At 38.7% G+C, this 21,589-nt stretch overlaps 1 protein-coding gene across 2 annotated transcripts; it reads left to right on the top strand.

Annotated features, from left to right (window-relative positions):
* The first annotated feature begins 7 nt into the window (after positions 1–7).
* On the top strand, positions 8–21,152 carry LOC119918071 (CD9 antigen-like). 2 transcript variants are annotated; one of them, XM_038738595.1, is made up of 8 exons: positions 8–213; positions 14,108–14,210; positions 16,479–16,576; positions 17,679–17,753; positions 17,862–17,963; positions 18,761–18,850; positions 19,102–19,185; positions 20,157–21,152. In XM_038738595.1, exons 1-8 carry the CDS (start codon positions 145–147, stop codon positions 20,220–20,222), a joined length of 687 nt encoding a protein of 228 aa, XP_038594523.1. In that variant the 5' UTR covers positions 8–144; the 3' UTR covers positions 20,223–21,152. The 2 variants fall into 2 exon arrangements, with proteins under 2 accessions (XP_038594523.1, XP_038594524.1); XM_038738596.1 differs by lacking the exon at positions 8–213 and adding an exon at positions 8,499–8,661.
* The last annotated feature ends 437 nt before the right edge of the window (positions 21,153–21,589 follow it).

The following is a 21,589-nucleotide window of genomic DNA, read 5'->3' as shown; positions in this document are numbered from 1 at the left end:
CCAACCGACAACTGACGGAACTGACCGAACGGAGTCGAAACGACCGCGACAGACCAGAACACCTAAAAACGAGCAACCAGCGAGAGATTTCCAGATAAAAGTCAGTTTCTTTACAAGCTAACGTCGTTAAAACACAAAGCAGGAATGACGGCTCTAAGCAGCTGGGAGCTGTGCGTCAAGTACGCCCTCTTCATCTTTAATTTCGTCTTCTGGGTAAGTTCTAAATTCAAAATAATTTATTACTGCCACAATATTTTATAAGAATTTCGTGAAACTGGAGTTTAAACTCCACTCAAAAGATCGGTAACCTAATTTAGCCAATTCATTTTTCAGTGCAAGAGCCAAAACTGACAATGAATCATTGGGTGTGTATTTTTTAATCAGGGTTGAATCATTATAATAATTTTGTTCACGGTTAGTAGGCTAGATAGCCTATTGGCTATTGGGTTCATTTTTAAAAAACTGACGAATAGGCTATTGAGACTATTAGCTAAGAAGAGAGGAACAAAAAGGTTTTTTTGTCATAACATAACGTATACCAGCGTTAAAGACCGTAAAATGTTTCCTTTTTTAGCTTTACAGTGCCCCTGTAACACAGACCTTGGACCCCCTATGGCCCCAATCTGAAAGAAAAGTCCACAATAATCACAGTAATATATCTTCCTTGCACCGATACGGCGCTGATGCGAAAGGTGACTGTATATAAAAAGGTCTCAACTAGTCAAATCCTTTAGGACGTTAAATCGCCACTGTCCGGTGGTCGTTGTCCCTGATAGACAGTGTTGGTCCTGCCGCGGGAGCGCGCGTGCATGCAACGGCGAAGGCGGACTTTCGACTTCACGAAAGTAAATAAATGATTTATTTACATGTGGATTGTTTTACCTATTGTTTTAGTATTGTTTTATCAAGGAGTTTTTTGCAGAGTAAGCTAGCACATGGATTATAAGAATGCTTTTATAGGATATAACTTTATTATTGAACTTTATATTATTAATTTTACTGAATTGAGAATGTCTAAACAAGAGGAGCAGTTTCAGTTTCCCTGGTAAAGCAAACAGTCACCGCACTATCCTCAACCACAAGATGAAACTAGTGAATATTACAACATTAACGACTTTGCGCATTAAACACTTAATTTCCTGCATTCTGAACACATTTTCTGCACCAATTTATGGAGGAAATGTCTTTATTTATATGACAGAAAACACAATTAAGTATAAATTTATAAATATAAAACAATGCACATTTGTTTCTTCTATATTTTAGTAGCATTGAATGTTTTCCTATGGTGCATTGTTTCATTTGTTTTTCAACACTTCTTGTTGCTGTTTTTCAGAACATTTTTAACAAAAGCTTTCAAAAAGTGACGGAGACATTCAGATTCTGACATGTCCCCAGCGTCCCCAGTGTAAATGACACCTTTCTGTCAATATTTTTAAATGTCCCGCCCAATCTAGGCTGTGATTGGTCGGTTCAGACGAGCGACATTGATGAACTACATTCATCTCACTGCTGCTTGAGAGGCACCCGAGCTTCTCTTCTCCCTCCTCTCTCTCCGCCGACAGAGTTTAGCAGGCAGGCGAGAAGGTGAACAGGTGAGCGTCACGTAGCGCCCAGAGAACCTGATATGGAGAGGGCAGAGGAGAGGACCGGCAGCTTGGGAGAAGTCCCGGTACGCAAGAAAATTTCCCGGTACGCCAAAGAGTAAAATGTACCGGTGCGTTCCGGCCCACTTCAAGCTCGACGCCATCTATAGGCTACTGTAAAATCAAGATCACTGTAATCAGTTTAACACCTCAACGTTACACCTACTTGACTCGAAATGTAACTTAAACTGAATGCAGCATTGTAGACAATATTTTGTCCTTGTAATCCAAGTTTCCATTCCTTTGGATATTGTTGGAAATTAAACCCTCCTTAAAGGGTAAATTATTATCATAACAATTTCATAATGCATTGCATTTAAACAGCACTGTTCATACACAAAAAGCGATAACAGCAGGTGCTACCAGGCTGGACATGCAGTCTGCCCAAGTATGTATTCCTGACCACAATGCACAGATGATGGCCTACCATCAAATATATAATTTGGTCTAGAACCACCACTGAAATGGAAGATGTTAATAAACCTTCAGATGATCATCAGCCGAGCCCCTGAAGGGTCATATTGTCATAGTTTTTTCTCAGCTACTTTCGAGTTACCTCATTTTGTGTTCCCCCTGATCAATAGGAACAGTTAATGTGTTGGTCCATGACACACTGCCAGATACAACAGAAAGGAGAGATAATGTGACACTTAACATGATGCATTTAATGTTCTTTACTCCTTTCAAAAGCCACTGACTGTACGCCCAGCTGAAGCTGCTCTGCCTGGCTCTGCTGGTTGTAGCTGGCTGTAGCTGGTAGGCTAAATGATCTGGCTGCATATCTACGGTAGCTATGTATTGCTGTTATTTCTCCTATTGACATTAACCAAGAAACCACTGCTGAGCCAAATTATATTTTTGAACCCATCAGGGCTTATATTGGATATGACAGACGTGTGATACATAAGGAGAGAGCTCAGGAATACAGTAGCTTCACTACAATGCTCAGCCAGCACAACCACATCAAGGGAACATGAAAGTCCCAATGTGGACCAATGTGTTGGAATACGAGTGACAACGTTCTTCCTGACTGGCTTTCTACTGTCTTTAGTGATTTAAGTTAGATTTTTTGTCCTTATACACATCAGAACGACATCATGTAAAGGATCTCACTTTAAGAGGGAAATGCCGAAGAGCTGTTTGGTAGCAGGTTGTAAAATAAATAAACATTCGAATCCAGATCTGATGTGAGGTATATAAGATAACTGAATATTCTCTGATGTTAGGTAATGTGGTAAATAGCTAAAGGACGCCGGGGACAGTTGTCATACTCAGGGGCGTTTCCAGGCTCTTGAAACATTGGGGGCTCAGCCCAGCCCAGAAATCATGTTTCCACCTGTTCCTGAAAAACTTGGGCTTGAAACACTTAATTTCCTGCATTGAGGAAATGTCTTTATTACGCTTTGTCACACTGTTTGAAAGCGTCAGTAATGACGCACTTAGATGAGAACGAGTCGGGCTACCCCCTTTAGACCGTCTGACAGACACAGAGCCCGCCTGCGACTTTAGGCTACTCGATGAGACGAGCGTGCTGCTCTTCATCACAGGTAGAAAACCGAAACTGAAAACACTTGTGATCTGGCAGAAATATCACCACAAATCCACACAAATGTTAATTTCAGCACCTCTGATAAAGTTCGGCTCAAAGCCGCTTGAAAGGGAATTAAGCACGCTGGAGCAGAGAGACCGTCCCAAACAGAGCAAAGTGTCTTAGTGAGGAGGACAGAGACACAGACCGACAGGTGTCTGTGTCGCGGTCAGGTGTGTCTTATTCTCTTACTACTTTGCGGCGACTTTACTACTTTAAATGTTTTGATTACAATTTTGCAAGGTACAATTCACCAGTCGCGGACTGGTGAATTGTACCTTGAAGCTGTGAGCAATGCGCTCTCTCTCCTCTCTTGCTTACTCTAAATGCAGGCTTGATGAGTACAAAATGCAGCAATATTATTGCAAGTAGCCTCCCCTCTGTGAATACCTGGGGGACAGGCTTCTTGAGTTAGGTTGGTTATTTATAAACAATACATAGCCTAAAGGTACCTGATTCAGTCAGATGTCCTGATAAGCAATCTATCCTCTGTGTTAGGTCATTGATCCACTTGGACAGACTGATAGAGCATGACAGCTGACCGATCAACCTATACTTATTGAGATCGCACAGGTTCTGGCAAGGTCATAAAATAATTTTTGGATTTATCTCTAAAACAAATGTTTGGTTAACATGAAATAAATGCATTCAAAATGTAATACAAACACACGTCAAATTGCCAATTGTCAATGGCTATGACATTTTACAGAGTACGCATGTGCCTGTATATCCATGACTAACAAGCTGAAATATCAGAGCACCATGCTGTTATTGATAGATGATGATATACTTAAAGACACCTACTACGTATGTCAGCATATTAAAGTTTAACAGCACATATAATTGAGGTAAATTATATCCTGATACATCTCAAACACCAAATTCGGTCCAGAAATCTGTACATTTAATGTTTCCGACCTAAACAGACAAACAAACAAATTATTTAAAAATAATGTTTGTAATTGCATTTGATCATGAGATACAAAACATATTGCCACATATTATTACTCTATACATCATAGCATCACAGTCAACGAGTTCTTAATCGTAATTAGGTTAGTTTTTGTTTGTTGCATATATATAATGGGCATTTTGGTGGATTTTACATATCTACAATTTTTGGACCTTGATTCTAACGGTTTATAACAAATTTAATTTATTAATTTACAGTTTTGGTCTTTCTGTTAATCTGTGAATCTATTGTTGACATATTTTTTAGATAGAGGACATTCCTACAAGGAAATACCACAAATGACCTAACTGGGCTGCATGGGCTAGCGTGACCAACAACATGCAGCTGTACAGTAACTTTGATGAACTAAGTAGTTGAAAGTTGTTAAATTACCTCTCTTTTAGTGCTTATTTTAGTTAGTTTTAGTTTGTTGATGGCTTTTAAAGGAAAAGTAAGGGAAAAGTCACTGTTGAGACCATAGACTTGATCAGGCACTCGCAAGTGATGCTACCGCCGAAACTGACCTCATTGAGTGGATTGAGTATTAGCCCGATGGAATTATGGCAAGAGAGCTCAACACACTGCAACTTAAAATATCTTACAATTACATCTCCCTCGTTGAAATCTATGAATTTGCAAATAGTTTTTATTTTAAAAGTTTAACTGCTGGAAGACGTCACCTGCATCACTGTGAAGTTCATTTCAGTGTTTTTGACCTGATATGACACCGCAATTGGCTTCCTAATCCAAAGTTGTGATAGGTACACACCTTATAATAATGATAATAATAATAATAATAATATTTATTTATTTACAGAGCACTTTTCAAAACAATGTTACAAAGTGCTTTCACAAGAGCAAAAACAATAAAACACTAACTAAATGAGATGCACGGTAAATGTGGGAAGTAAGTTATGAAAATTAATTAAATTAAAATAATGTTAAAAGAAAAATTTAAATGATTACCATGACGGGTGGTGATGGAACAGTGTATAAGACGCATGCCTTTGGTGTGAGAGACCTGGGTTCAACTCCCCACTGTGACACATCCACCAATGTGTACCTGAGCAATACACTTAACTCCTAGTTGCTCCAAGCGTGTGACCTCTGACATAAATAGCAATTGTATTGCTTTGAATAAATGTAATGTAATAAACATCTGAGTGAAGTAAAAAAAGCAAATCCCTTTGATTGGAGAGGGAAATTATCTGAAATCCCTAATGTGGACTAAACCATTTTTGACAGGTAAACATTTATTATTCCATCCAACGTCCTGCTAATCTCTGATTTTAGGGACATAGCCTGTAATGTAAGTCTGTCCTGGGTCTGGAGTGATAGCTCATTTATTAGTATGGCTAAAGGGCTAAATGACAGTAGTGCAAATTAATTAAAGACATCTACTGAAGTATTGTAGTGGGAAATATTACTGTATTGCTGGTGTAAGTGTATTGGAGGATTTTAATCCTTATTGTGGTTTTGCAGATGACAGCTTGTTTAAGGGAGTCTCTGTACTTGACATTCTTGTACTCCAACTCCTTACAGTTGTGCAAGCTGACTGTATTGACTGGAAGGGCAGGCTGACCTCTTCTAACCGAGAGGTGACCTCAGCAGCGGTGCATATATCTTCTTTTTCTACCATTAGTGTTTCCACGTGTGTAACCACCTGATATAAAACATCATCTTCATCAGTCAGTGCTGAATGCTCTGCTGATCCTTTTGCAAAAGTTCAAATAACCTATCACCTGTACAGACAAGCTTGGGTTAACATCTTTATTTTGATTCCCACCACAGTGCTGTACTTAAGATAAGTTTTGAGGTACTTTATTATGCTTTATACTTCTACGCCGCTATATTTCAGAGCTAAAGATTTTCCTTTTAACACCACTACATTTATTTGACAGCTGGAGTTATTAGATCAAACAAGTGGTTATTCAGTGTGTGACCTCTTACAAGTCTCTGTGGCTCCTTGTCACGTTTCAGATTTATGTTTTCATTAAAATAATAGTTTGAGGCTCACAAATGAGTACATTTACTTTTAATAATTAAATTTTACTTATAATATGTTTACTTGAGCAGGAATTTGAATGCAAAACTTATTTTTACACTGTTGTATTTGCACTTATAATTAAGCAAACAATCTCAATGCTTCTTCCACCACTGCTCAATGAAGAATTTGTTTATGTACAGTACCTCAGACACATGCTTGGGCTTTTATGAACCTTATTTTGGACTTGCAGCAGATTAGAAAAATGCTGATAAATTCCAACAGGGGGCGTGATTGAGGCCAATCTGTCAGTGACACGCAATCAGTGCTTCTTTTACTCTTTCTTCCTTTCCTTGTGTTTCTTCTCATGTTGTTAGTTTGCACTTTCTAGTCCATCCTTTTTGTTATAACCTCATTTTCTTTTGTCTAGAGCTCTCCCTCCTCCTCTTATTTCTCTCCTTTTGTGTCTTCTTTGTGCTCCAAAAGCCTCCTTTCACTTTTCTCTTTATCTCCTTCTAAATAACACAAAGATCCAGTCTGGAGATCTAACAAGTCCAGCGTGTTGCTGCATGGACAGTAGCGAGCACACTTGTCAAACAAAATAGTTTGTCAGTTATGGCAGAGAGAGAGAGGGAAAGAAAGAGAGAAAGATGGGCGGAAGCAAAGAACGAGAGCGAGAGATGGGGGATGCTTTAGCAGCTCGGAAACAAAGCTGGTGTTGTTGGTTTCACTTGGCCTACTGGGAGAAGCGAGCAGCTCGAGTTACCTCAGCAAACAACACTAAACCCTGGTCCCAGGAGGTTTGTGTGTGTGAATATACCTGTGAAGCCTTCATTTCTTTTCATCCACCGTATTTTCTGCTTCTTGGTTGCTTTTAAATATTCAAAACAGGCAGAATATTGTTTTTACTGAAGCAGGTTGTCTAGATGTCTAATGTGTTAATGATTATCCATTCAATAATCCATACTTCCTCTATTTTTGCCCCTCTCTGTATGTCTTCATCTGTTGCTGTTTCTTTTTGCTCTCTGTCAGTTTGCCACTCCCAGTATCATTTTCTCACAGACTTCCCCAGAAAGTGATCAATTTAGATACCTGAGTAACTTTTGTCATTTATCATTGACAAATGCTAATTATTCACAGTTTTCTGCCCCTTAAAATGTGAGGATTTGCTGCTCCTTATCCTTGGAAATGAATATCTGTTGTGTTTTGAAGATGTTTCATTGGGCTCAGGAGAATTGTGATGATCATTTTTCACTATTTAAATCATTGTTACACAACAGTTAATGGAACAGGTGAATCAGTAATGAAAATAATCATTAGTGACCGCCCTGCTCTAGATAACAAAACAAAATGAAGAACTAAACTGTGATAAACTCGCAATGTGATAACACAAGGTGTTTCATCTTGCAACAATAACCAAAACACATTTTTGAGTGAAGCGGTCTTTTTTTTTTTTACCAAATACTATAGATCCTGCATGTTTTGGCTCGGACGTTATGCTGTTCTTACCAAAAGATGATAGTGTTTGCCAGATCAATATTTAAATAAGACACCATGACAAGACACAAGAAAACTGAAATCTCTTCAAAAACAATATTTATTTAAATGAAATAGTTGCTAAACATACTAAAAAAGTACTACTGGGCAAAACACCATTATGGGTGAATTGATAGACGGTCACAGTCTTATTGATCGCCATAATAAAAATGTAGACGTAAGAGCAGCTTCTATTTAATGCTCTTAATTCATCCTCAGCACTCCACCATAAAAAATAAATTGTTTGATTTCTGTTTACTACGGAAGTCCTAAGCGGCCATCAATTCATATTTTACTCCGTTTTCTGTGATACACTTACAGCACCTTGAAATTACCATTAACAAACGTTCTTGCCAACCCCTATGTTGAAATACTGTTTTGTTATCTCGAGATCACGAGATAACCTTGTGTTTCACAAGGTACAAGGTACACAGGTAAACAGGTCAGTAAGATATCATGTTTGTTGTTTTGGGAAAGCAGTTTATCCCAAGAAATGTGATTTATAAATAGTCCAATCATAAAAATTCATCCCAACATATGCTATTTTGTTGATTTCCTCATTATAAAGTGGTTCTCAGGCTGCCATTTTGGCATTTTGGCGTTCTAATTTGCCTACTTTTTAATTGAACTCACCTGCCCTGATTTGCGGCTCAGAGACCTCTGTTTGAAATCCACTAGAACAGATATAACTCCACCCCCACGTCCACACCTCCGCCTCCCTGGCACCTCTTCACTCCACCCAGTCCCGCCCCCTGACTGCAGTCATGCAGGGGTGTGTTTCACCAAAGAAATCTTTTCTTCTTCCCACGGGGTCAAACAGGACAGTTCAACTCTCAAACAGAGAACACTTGCATTTGGATTTGTCTTCCTAAAACCATTTAATCTTTAACTCGGAGCCATGGGGGCACTGCAATGCATCAAATATGCTATGTTTGTGTTCAACTTTCTCTTCTGGGTATGTAGTGTCACTCACACAATGTTGGCTTTGGATTATAACTGAGATGATTATAACTGATATGAGATTCTGAGTCGCACAGAGCTGCTGTATAACTGGTTCCTTGTTAGGTTAAAGCAGGTTTTAGGGATTGCCGAAAAGAGTACAGCCAGGAGGAAGCTTCCTCACCTTAGTTTAAGGATTTTATTTATTGTTTGAGGTGAGAAGTTTGCTTGCTGCTTTACTTTCTCTTTTGTTTTGTTTTTGGAGGATACATCAAGATACAACAGAGCCCAAGGCAACTTCATCAAGCTCAAAACTTGAACATTATTAGACTTTGTCTGAAGTGGGATTACGAATGTGTAGTTCCTGGTGGAGTTGCCAAATACTTTCCTACAATATATTTATATTAATGGTGGAATCAGCTGTACTTTAATACAGGAATCTATTGAGATTAATAACACCTCGTGGCTCTAAGAGCTAAAATGAGGCAACTAATATTTTTCTTTTCATTTATCAAGCATTAATGCCAAATATTCTTTGGTTCTGGCTTCTCAAATGTGACATTTGTGTTTTTTCCTCTATTAATGTCATTGACTAAATGAAATCTCATCTATGTGGATTGTTTTGAACAAAACACTTTGACACTTTATAGAAATTTAATCCAAAAGCCATATAATTAGTTGATGGAAATTGTTGTTTAGCTTTAATCAGGGGACAAAGTGGCATCAGACGCATATGTACAACTTCTTGGTAAATATTGTATCTTGCCAGTTCACGTTTTTAGATAAATTCTTCCATATTATAACATTGGGGGCAGATGACTTTTTGCTGCTTGTTTGATGATATTTCCAGTAAGAGTTGTGGAGAGAACAGATAATGAAATGCTTTAGTTCAGGCAGAGCACTGAACATGTGCTTCCATTAACTGATTGGCATCAGCTGCTTGCTTCACCATCACTGGCTCATTCATCAGCTGTTTGGCTACTAGCTGCCTAGTAATCACAGTGAAATACAGGTACACACATGGCAACACACCCCAACTTCATCCTCATGTACTAAGTTTTGCTGATTTTTAACTAATCCAACGTTGATGCATGCTCATTTTGGGGCGATTTAGTTTTCATTGATCAGATTCGTAAGAGAGCTCCCTCAAAGAGCAGAGCCTTTTCTGCTGAATCTTAACTGGGTAGTTGCAAAAATGACAAATCTTGATGAAAGTATGTGAAATAACAGCAGCTATTTGCTACCATGGCTTGTTGTATGTTCCAAATCCTAAATATTAATCCCAATGAAATAACTCTGTATTTGACCTTCTCTCAGTTCAAATAGTTGTCTGTTTAAATCCCCAGGATAGTGATAAGTGTGTTGTGTGAATTTACTGAAAGTTACTTTTCATGTCTTCACACAGATGTACTCACAAAAATTCACACTGGCTGCTGTGTTATTACTGTGATTACCTGTTTACAGTGTCAGAAGAACCCACACACAGTCTAAGCTTAATGACTGTTTTGTACAATTTGAGTCTGCACTGTGTGTAATGACACAGGCAGTTACGGGTGGACAAATGAGAACAACTGACGGGCCAGTCTGATTGTGTGGTTTGTTTGTTTTTTTTTTAAAGGGAGAAGCCTCCAAAAACATAGTTTATTCCAAAATGTACTGACTGAGCAGCAGACTCAGCTGGGTTCTTGCCAAGACTAATTTTACTGTGAACAGTTTGCTCTGTTCATGTTTCTATAAATTACATTTCCTACATTTTTCACATTGCAATCTCTCTTAGAGGAACTAGTGTGGCTTTTGTTTGTGTTGGAACGTTGTGCAGTTTCATTATCATGTGTTTTTAAGGCAGTTGTGGCAAAAGGTCCTGCCAAAATGCACCAGCTAAGTGTGAAAACAGGGAGGCCTGTAAAAGCCGCCAAGCATCTCAGCAATAATTTATTTATTTGTTGTAATTGCCTTTGCACTGCTAATGGTTAATGAGAGCCAACATCAACCTCGAGGGAAAGGGCTGTTTCTTCCGGGATACTTAAGATAGCTCATCGCCGCCACCGCTACACAACCACGCAACTCTCCTGAGTGCATTTACTGTACATAAAACACCAACATCCATTTATCATGCAGGACACTCATATTTCCTGTTTTTCCTGCCTAGCTTCAATGTTTAATGTAGAGCTCACATAATTTAAAACCAAATTATATCGACCACTAGCAATCACTGTGCAAAATACTGCTCTTTTCAATACCAGTCGTAAAGAAAGATCTTTGTGCTAAGCTTGGCAAAAACATCTTGGACTTATTTCAAAAGTGCAAGCAAGAGATGATTCAAATTTTACTGAGAAATGGCATGATTCCCTAAATGTGGAATTTAAGTTCAGAGCGTAAAGTGAGAGTAATGCTATAACTTGTTACCAGACAAATTAGGTACAATGCAGTTAAACTTTACATTTAGCTGATGCTTTTATCCAAACCGACTTACAATTGCTGTATACGTCAGCAACGAGGGGTTAAGTGTCTTGCTCATGCACACATTGGTGGACGCGTCACAGTGGGGAGTTGAACCAGGGTCTCTCACACCAAAGGCTTGTCTTATACACTGCCCCATCACCACCCAAGAGCTGTGTAAACAAACCACAACCCCTTCTTGGCAAGGGCTCGTCCAGCAATTTTATTTATATATATATATTTTTTTGAGCAAGTACCTACTTAATAACTAACTTCAGAATTGCTGTTGACGACAGGTCACAAGAGAAACTGACTGTTTCGGTTGTTGAATGTTTTCGTAAAGATGGAAGTTTTCCAGAGACTTGTTGTTTTCTATTTGTTTGATACACATAGTCCTCACCTTTAGCAACAGGAGTGATAAAATCATGATTGTTGACTTATTCATGAGGTAACAGAAAGACAAGGACAAATTCTCTGCAAATGCAAATACTTTCTTTTAGGCACAGATGATGAGGTGTGTTTGTGTAACCCTGCTCACTCTGACTACGTTACTGCACCAAACACTGACAAATCACTCCTGAGTTTAGTTATAGTTCATGCCATAAGGTTTTGTGCTGACAGAGTGGGTGTAGTGGTGAATAACCTTTCTTCAGAGTTGTATTTTGGACAAATAAGGGTTTGTTGAATCTAGTTACCCATGACTGCAAGTAACTGCCAGAGGCAGTATCTGCATATTTCATCGCACGCAAGTCAAGTATAGTATTTGCAAAGTTGGAGAGGCTCAACAAGTTTCTGAAAACATTTTGTGTCTGTCGTTTGGTATGAAGGAAAGCTCTAAATACACAATACCCATGAGCCTTAACCAGCATTGCCATGAAGGAAAGGCCAGCCAGAAGCGTGAATCAGAGTTTTATCAAATTTTAAACGCTCCATTGTTGCATTTGGGAACAAAACACGACACCAGAGCTGCTGAATCAGTGTATTTGTTGTCAATCGTGGGAGAAATAATGTTACAATAAATTCCCCAAGGACTTGTGTTTGTCTTTTGATAGCCTACTGAAGTTGCATGTTTCAACTAGACGTGTCACAACTAATTTCTGAAAGCTTAACCCAGATGGCAAATATCAGGGTGCACTGTGAAATTGATCCCAAGGACTTGTGATATATTACAGCATAGTTTGCTACATTAATGTCTGTTCAGGTGGTGGTTGGTAGGATTCAGCTCATGTTTGAATGATCCCTCAGTTATTCCTCCTCTTCTCTGTATTAGCGCAGACATCAGTATTGGGATACAAAAGCGGTTTAGTAACACTCAGTTGCTCATTTGTAATAGAGCAGCGCCGTATTTTTCCCGTCCTAGGCTGAGGTGGGTGCATGTTGTTGCAATACAGATGTGTATCCACTGATTCATGGTCAGCAGACTGTAGCAGGAAGGACCCTAAGGACATTTCAGGCATAATGCTGCCAATTAGTGTAAATCCTCTGTCACTCACATGTTGCACAACAGCAACAGACGTCAGCTTTAACTCTGAGACATCATGGAAGTTATTTGGGTGGTAACAAGAGTTGACGTAAACTTGTGTTTTTGTGGTTGCTGAGGAGATTTTGAGTCACTCCAGTTGATGATTACTGTGGTGAACACAATGGGAGGTGCGCGCACACAAACAAAATTACAATGTAATGTTTTAAGCCACACAAGCAGCGTTCCTCTAAGGATTCCCAAGTTGTTGAGTCCACCACTTTGGTCCAGACTGATCTCTCAACTATTAAGTGGTTTACAAAGGGGAAAAACCCTACTGACTTTGGTAATTCAAATTTTTCTTCTGGTGCCATCAGCAGTTTGATATTTATGGTTTTGATTTGAAATGTGTGTATTGGATGGCCACAAAATATGATTCAGACATTCATGTCCGCCCCCGCTTTATACTAACCGGAAATTGTGAAGTGAACGGAGTACATCAACGGCACAATCTAGTCTATTTTTTATTCTTTATGCATATTAACCGTTTTATACTTTTGTCACTTTCTTAGTCTGAACACCACATACTCTGTACACTGTACATAGAAGTTGCATGGATTTGGGAAACTGCTATTATACATGCTAACATGCTATCAGCATAATGCTAACATGCTATCAGCATAATGCTAACATGCTATCAGCATAATGCTAACATGCTATCAGCATAATGCTAACATGCTATCAGCATAATGCTAACATGCTATCAGCATAATGCTAACATGCTATCAGCATAATGCTAACATGCTATCAGCATAATGCTAACATGCTATCAGCATAATGCTAACATGCTATCAGCATAATGCTAACAAGAGAGAACATGTCCTCAAGGCTGCGTTCCTCTCACGCCCCCCTATCCCTCCTTTTTTTTGCAGTCCAATGTAAATTTGTCAATACTGATTCTGAAACCTGTAAATATTTGCACTTACTGCACAAACTGCCATGTGGTGCCAATTATGTTTAAGTAAACTACCTATGCAAAGACTTGTCTTTCTCTAAGTTTATTCAACATCTATAGATGGACTCACAGCAACTTATGCATGAATGCTCACTGTCTTAAGCAGAGCGTCTTTATCCTGTCTGAGGGTCACACATACATGCCATTATACGACACATTTGCACGTTGTCATTGAGCTCTAAACTATGTGGCGTGATGAGTGTTTTATCTTGTCCTTAGATGATCTTAATGCCACACAGCACTCCAGAAGGTCACATATCTTTAATACATGCCAAATTCCAAGTATGTGTGAAACTACTTGGCAAAGCTGATTCTGATTTTGCTCAAATATGCTGAAGTACAGCACGAAAGCGCTGCTAGCGTGGCTGTTGAGTCTTAGTCGTCTTATGCAGATGACGAGTGAATTATTCATCTTGCTGATTAGTTCAGCCATTGACGCTCAATGTTGTCTAAACATTCTGAAAGATTTCTACCCTTATTACCATGCTGACACCATCTTTTGGCATCTGAATCTTTCATACGTGTGGGGTTTATTTTTTTGTCATTCAGCTGGCAGGTTCTGGAGTCCTGGCTGTGGGCCTATGGCTACGTTTTGACTCCAGGACAGCAGGACTGTTTGAAGGAGAGGACTCACCTACAGTCTTCTTCACTGGTAAGACCTCTGACATTACACTACTACCTTTACATTTGTACCTACGATGCAACTTCTTAAACAATCTTTTGGGTTTGTCCAGTCTTTAGAAGTTTCAGCTAGTCTTCAGGTTTGTCCCAAGCTTCAAATAAGAAAAGGTACTATGACAGTAGGTTTCATGAGTGAACTTGCACTATAACTGCAGTTAAGTTGAAGTAGGCCTAAGTACAATAAATAAAATATTGACATGTCTGACATAAGACACCATCTGCATGTTGATCCAGTTGTCCAAATAAAACTTCGTCGTTTTTATGGGGGAATTCTACGTGAAGTCCCAGTCTTAGTGGTAATGGCATTTAATCAGCTGTATTTATTGTAGCTTTTAATGTACAGTTGATGAACTGTCAAACTTGTACCACGAACAGGCTACTTCAGCTTAGTTAATTTACAAGTGTCCAGTTGGATAGCTTAGCCATGAAACATTTGGACTGTTACCACGTTCGGCACCAACGAACCAGCGGTATCGATGATCTTGGCAAACGACCACACAGGGGTTAAATAGCTGAGTTTCCGTACTAGTCAGTCAGAAGTGAAGAGGTCTCTTGAATGAGGGACGAAACATCTTCTAGCATCTTCAACCAAGTCCAGTTGAAGTTGACTTTAATCTTCTTTGGATAACTATGACCTGGATGACTGAAAACCTTCACACAGCCTTTGGGATGTTTTGTGGCTACAGTCTCAGGTGTTCATGTATAAAATAAAGCGTGTTTGTTCAGTCTTGGGTTAAACTTGGATTAGTTTGTCAGACGTGACACGATGATGAAGTACATTGAGAAATACAATAAAACAAAAGGTAAAATCAATAAAAAGCGAGTTTATAAAAGAAGTCAGTGTTTGCTTTCCTGAGCTCCTCCGTCATTCCACGACTAACAGAAAAGGCAAAGTCACCTTCAGTTTTAAGGTTTGACAAAGGAATGGTCACGAATGACCTACCAGAACATGCATTTAGAGCCACAGGAGGTCAGCAATGTATTCTGGAGCCAATGCTCTACCAGCGATCAAAAAAAGTGATGATTAAAATTGCAACGATGGATGCTACATTATCAGGGACAGAAACAACCTGATCAGAGAAACGGGCTGCAGGGCGTACGGAGGGCATCTGAGGCCAAAGTTAGCGAGGCGGCTCCTTCTGCCTGGCGCACACAGCTTTCTTTCTTCACTGGCTGACAGGGACGTCTTTGTTTCGTTTGTGCTCTCTGAGGAACTCACAGAAAGACAGACTCGCTCCCTCCCTTTTTTCTCCTTTTGTTTTTCGCTTCCATCAAACTGATAAGCGGAGTGGGCAGTTGGGTGACAGAAGATTGTTTTGAAATGACAAATATCTTAACAGCTTGGGAGAAAGAAGCTCTGGAGGAGGAATATTTGTGGGGCCGCTGTACCCGTGACATCAGTGCTGTGGTTATTGTTATCCTACATTCATATGATTCATCATTATGAAAGCCACATCAAAAGACAATAAAGATGCTTGGTGTTTATTGATGGCTCTGAAATCACTTTTCTAATTTGTTTTTACAGTTGTTTAGAAATTCACACAGCAGCGTTTCCGCAGTGTTGTCGTGGTGTTGATGTTTTGCTGAGGGAATTACAAAAACACATCTTGACTCTTGTATAACATCTGTCATATTTACAGGAGTAGAGTGACATCCGTACCCTGAACAAAACTAGCTTTAATGCTCCATGCAAATTTCTGATGCAAATGAACATGCAGATGAACTGTAGGTAAATCACAAGGTGTGTGTGTGTTATGGGTTTGTTGTTCATGATAATACAGGTATCAGTTCTAATGTGACTTTTAAATTTGTCATAACAAGAAATAAGCTTAAGAGCAATGAGCACAGCTTATTAATGTTAAGTTCCTGCTTTGGAGGATTTTGTTCCCAAAAAGGTGACATGATCCGTGTGTTTGAGCTCAGGTGACAACAGTTGGTTGGTCAGAGGTTTGTCTCGTGGTTTAATTTTTTTGTTTGTTTGTTTTTTTTAAGTCATGACAAATCAGTATGTCAGGTGAGTGTGTTACACTCCACAAGTGAGTTGGACAGACATTTTACCCAACAGTCTACATCTACTTGAAGTTTGTTTAAAGTATACTCATTTCAGCGTCAAATGTCCATGTAGATCAGTGATTCTGATTAGTTATATTAAGGTAGAGTGAATATCGTTATCGCAAAAATGCCCTGCAGAATGATGTCCCACCGTATTGCCTTTGCATAATGTTGTCTTGTTCTGTAGGTGTGTATATCCTAATTGCGGCGGGGGCTCTGATGATGGTAGTGGGCTTCCTCGGATGCTGCGGAGCCATTAAAGAGTCGCCGTGCATGCTGGGATTGGTGAGTACTTCCTTTTCAGCACTAGGAGTTTGTGTTTTGGGGGGGGGGGGGGGTTTGGTGGCACAAAATGTCACAACCAGATGACTCAAAGTAAAACATGTCACACTACAGTAGCTCTGATCATATTTGATCATAGTTTTTTTTGATTAATGCAATCTGCTGACGGCCATGTCAGCAGATTGCAAAGTTGAGTGTCTTGATGCTGTTGGGTCACAGATCTCTGCTGTTGAAGTGTTACACGTCAATTTGAAAGTTTTACCACCACTACATTACTACGTTTTTTTTGTTTTTTTCCAAGACTGTCTTTTTAAAAGATGCAACTAATGTTGTCATTATTGTGTACAAGGGTTGTTTAGAGACTTCATGTTTGTACAACTTGTAATCTTTACAGTTTGTGTTGTTTTTTTTTGTTTGTTTTTTTTTATTCTCTGGTTTGAACCTGCCTTACAAAAGGAGTTGACTCAAACTATCAGCTTACTTGACGTGCATGTGGTTGAGATATGGGAGGAACTGCAATCAAAGCAGGCTTTCACAGCCATGGCCCAAATGACAGTTCCTGTATTTCTAGTTTATCAGAAGACACTAGAAACCAATTGTCACTATTATAACTTTCTAGAGTTGTACAATCCTGTAGTAGAGTACTATAAACACTAGTGCAGGTTTTGACAACAGATAAACCTTCAACTCCTGGATCTGTCACTTCAAACCAGTCTTTGAATCATGTTTTATGATTCACCTGTACCTGAGAACAGGCCCCCACCAACGCTTGCATTTCTTTTATTTTATCTAAAGCATTTTTTTTGCGGTCTGAACACCCACTTAAAGGGATATCTGCTTAACACCATTAATTTTGATGGGCTGAATGCAATGTTTATATATTGGCTCAACCTTTTTGAATATATTTAATAAATGAATACCTAAGGGAAGATTATTAACACTTGAATTCCACATGATGTGGGGACTGAGCTGACAAACCTGGACAATAGTAGAATACAAAATAAATGTGTACAGTATGATATGGATGCAAACTATAAATATTAAAATGGGTGTAATGCAACGCAGCAAACAAGCAAACTGAACATATTAAATCTCTCTCGTTTAGTTCTTCCTCTTCCTGCTCATCATCTTCGCTGTGGAAGTGGCTGCTGGGATCTGGGGCCTCTCCAACAAGGACAGGGTACACGACACACACACACACACATTTTGGATTTGTTGTTGGCTGGCAGAGTCTGTATTCAGTCAGTAATTTTTAAATTGAGTGTGTTTTCAATTTCTTTGTCTTCAGGTGGTGGAGGACGTGACTGAGTTCTATAAGCAGACTTACGAAAATTACAGAACCACAAAACAGGAAGCACTAAAAGAGACCCTGCGTCTCATTCACTTTGGAGTAAGAGCACACATGTGCACACACACACCCCTGATTACCAATGTATTTATTTGCTCTCATTTTCTTCTGCTCATATTACAAACCCTGTAACTGTTGAAGGTTTGTGTAATTACAGCTAGAAGCACCAGTATTTTTAGCACTTGTGTAATCAGTGTGCACTCACATTAAGGCAAGGCAAGTTTATTTGTATAGCACAATTTAACAACAAGGTAATTCAAAGTGCTTTACATAAAACATAAAAGCGACAGGGAAATATGTAAAAGTTACATTAAACATTAACTGAACATCTTAATGCTCTCTTTTGGTTCTGGGCTGATTTTCAGCCATGCTAGTGGCTGACTAACTATATACTGGGTGTACTGGTTTACGACCAGATACCTGCAAAACATTTCCCATCAACCTCAGCTCTACTTCTTGTTTAAATGTTAGCATGCTAACATTCTTCACTAAGATGCTGAATATTACATACACAACAAAATTATACTCATCAGCATATTTGCATATATCTCAAAGCACTGCTGTTAAGTACAGTGTGAGTTGCTAGCATGGCATTGTTTTTAGGTGCAGAGTGTAAGATGTAGTCTCAAATACACTTGAGAACCTTTTTATTTAGTAAGATATCGGTATTGCACTCTTCTCAGTATTTGAATGTTTAGTTGTCACATTTTGGCCATGCAGCAAAAAGCAAGATTAAGACAACAACAACATACTCACTCTCTTCAACATGCATTTATTTATTATACACCTATTGTAAAAAGAGTAACTAAAGTTGTGTTGGCCCTGTTTCTTGTTCATAGCTGGACTGCTGTGGCCCCACAGGGACGGTGATTGACGCTGCTAAAGATACCTGCCCCAAGAAGACGGGACTGGAGGTCCTCATCACCACGGTAACACAACAGACAGGGTTTTACTTATACTTGGGTCACAAAGAGACGACATGTTGACCAGGGTGCCTCACTAATGCTGAATTCTTCATACCTGTGTTGTTGTTTTTATATTTTATTTTTTCAACCTGAATTAAATTTCAAAATGATGCACTCGTCCTGTTTAGAAAACATGACCACCAGGAGATGTAAATATTCTGTACGGAGTAAGACTTGGAGTAAAAGCATGTCTTTCCTTTTTGCTGTTCCATCAGAGCTGTCCGGCTGCCATTGACGAGATGTTCAACAACAAATTGCACATCATCGGCGGGGTCGGGATCGGTATCGGTGTCATCATGGTGAGTCTGCAGATGACACAAATCCTGAGATGTCGAAATTAAAATCTACTGTAGCTTCCTTTTTTTTTTTTTTTTTTTTTTTTTTTTTAAATTGATCCTAAATAAGATGATTAAACACAACAAACATAAAATTAGAACTCTACAGATGTTGATTTAAATATATGTAAGTCTTTTCTCTATTTTTCTAAAATCAAGTTTCATTTGATTTCTGTTGGAAGCAGATTGAAATTCTCCCTGTAGCTGCATATTGTCCCTTTTTAAGAAAGTGAGGATGTTAATTTCAGATATTAAATACTTTGACCCCTTCAGGCCTCTAAAACGGCTTCAGATGAAACAGTCTCATGTCCACACTAAGACCAGAACCTGTGTCAAAAGTAGATGGATGCCTGTACACCAGAGTTACTACATGGCGTGAATGGACTGTACTCAAAGCGCCTTTCTAGTCTTCCTACTAATGAAAGCGTTTTACACTACATATCACATTCGGTCACACACACAGCTCATCAGAAGTCAGGACACAATAAGATTCACATGTAATTTGGGGTTCAGCATCTTGCTCAACACTTCGACAAGCAGACTAAAGTAGCAGGGGATCAAACCACCGACCTTCTGTCTACTGTGGTCAAAGCTTGCTACGCTAACATTAGCTAAGGGACCTACTGAAGCACAACCAGGTTGTGGGTGCCAATTTGTAGTTTTAAAAATCCCCATGAGACATAAAAATTCTCTGCTTTGAATAATTTTGTGTCTGATGCGTTTTTTTTATTTTTATACCATCACATCTCTAGTTGCAAGTAGACATCCCTTTATTTTATTGGCTCACAAGCCCAAAAGGTTGGGGGTCGCTGCTGTAAGGAGCTGTCAGTAAAATAATACTATAACACCTGACTTTAAGTTTCATTTTAGCTAAAAAGAGTGAAGTCTAATGTGGTTTTAACTCATGTTGCCTGTCTCCTCCTCCTCCTCTACAGATCTTTGGGATGATCTTCAGCATGATGCTGTGCTGCGCCATTAAGAGGTCCAGAGACTTTGTCTGAACAAACACAAAACCCCGTCCATCTTTAATTTGTGTGCTCATTTTCAAATCCCCTGCTTTAGAGTTTAAATCAGTTTAATAATCGTAACGGGCATCCCTTAGTTTGGATCCATACAGGATGGTCGTGTTGACCTGTGAGAGTATGGAACAGTGTTCATTTTGGCTTTACAAAGAAAAATAAACAAAGGGGTGTTTTTTTTTACTCTGGTACCCAATATAATGAAGTCACGTCCTACTTTTCATCTTGAACAGCCCGATCATCTGCAGGAAAAAGACATTTATGACTCTGCTGCCCTCTGGAGGGTATTGAAGATCACACCCATTAACTCTGTTTTCACCTCTTCATTGTTGGATAATAATCCGACTGCAGTTTATGTAAGATATGTTGAGAGTTTGCCTGTGTTAGGTTGTAATATAACCAGGCTTTTTGCAGCTAACTGAATTTTACTGACTCATTTTTAATTGTGGTTACACATTAATAGCTTCTTGTTTTTTTTTGTTTTTTGTTTTTTTTTTTTGTTTTTTTTATGACGGCAGGAGTGGAGTTTTAAATATTGAGATCTTTAAAGTGACAAATGAACTAATAAACACTGTTTGTGTTAAACTGGGCCTTTTTGTAGAAATGGACTGTTTTTCAGAGAGGACCGTAGAGACAGTTTTTTTTTTTTTTTTTTGACTGATTGCTTTTGAAATGTAGGCAAACATGAAAGTCTGTCATCTGTAGGTGGTAACTGAGTAGAAATGGAAGATAAAAGGTCAAGTCAGTCTTATTTGTATGGCCCAAAATCACTAGTTTTCCTCAAACTATAGCGTTTTTCTTTTTGGCCATCTCAGCCAGTAGAACCACCAAATATATCAACTCTTCAATGGATTGCCATTCATTTCAGCCACTAATTTAATGCAGCTTAAATTAATAAAAAAAAAAAAAAAATCAATATTGCTGAGTCTTTTGTGCTAAGGAAACGGTCTGTCAATGCAGTTACAATTTTTTTTATATTTATTTTTTGTGTATAAAATATTTGCCATCTGGGAAGGTTAGATTAAAAATGGCAGTTGTCAATCTAGCTATTCTGTGTGAATAGCAAAAATCTGCTTTGTGAAGAGAAGACCTGTTTACGGTCTCCCTCACAAGCAAGTCAAACTGAGATGAGTGAATAGTTTACCATCTTATTCACCATCAAAACGCCATGTTTCTGATTTTGAAAGTTTCTCACGAGAGAAAACCTAAATTTAAAAACCTCATTTGCCTAAATGGCTTCATACTTTGTCACTTATATGGTAACTAAAATCCAAATTGGGCCATTGCATTTGATTTAAAAAATAAAAATAAAAATAAAAAAAAATCCCAAAGAGTCTGAATCAAACTTT

This window comes from Micropterus salmoides, unplaced genomic scaffold (assembly GCF_014851395.1).
Source record: "Micropterus salmoides isolate LMB-PRFRI ecotype aquatic unplaced genomic scaffold, ASM1485139v1 Ms_hic_scaffold_23, whole genome shotgun sequence".
In the NCBI taxonomy this organism is placed as follows: Eukaryota; Metazoa; Chordata; class Actinopteri; order Centrarchiformes; family Centrarchidae; genus Micropterus; species Micropterus salmoides.
The sequence above is the reverse complement of the archived record's forward strand: the minus strand, read 5'-3'. Positions and strand labels throughout refer to the sequence as shown.

Excerpts from the sequence above, each read along its gene's own strand:
- LOC119918071 (XM_038738595.1), top strand. The coding sequence starts at position 145 with ATGACGGCTCTAAGCAGCTGGGAGCTGTGCGTCAAGTACGCCCTCTTC. Across the intron at positions 14,211-16,478 it reads ACCTACAGTCTTCTTCACTG|GTGTGTATATCCTAATTGCG; the intron begins GTAAGACCTCTG and ends CTTGTTCTGTAG. Across the intron at positions 18,851-19,101 it reads TGGAGGTCCTCATCACCACG|AGCTGTCCGGCTGCCATTGA; the intron begins GTAACACAACAG and ends CTGTTCCATCAG.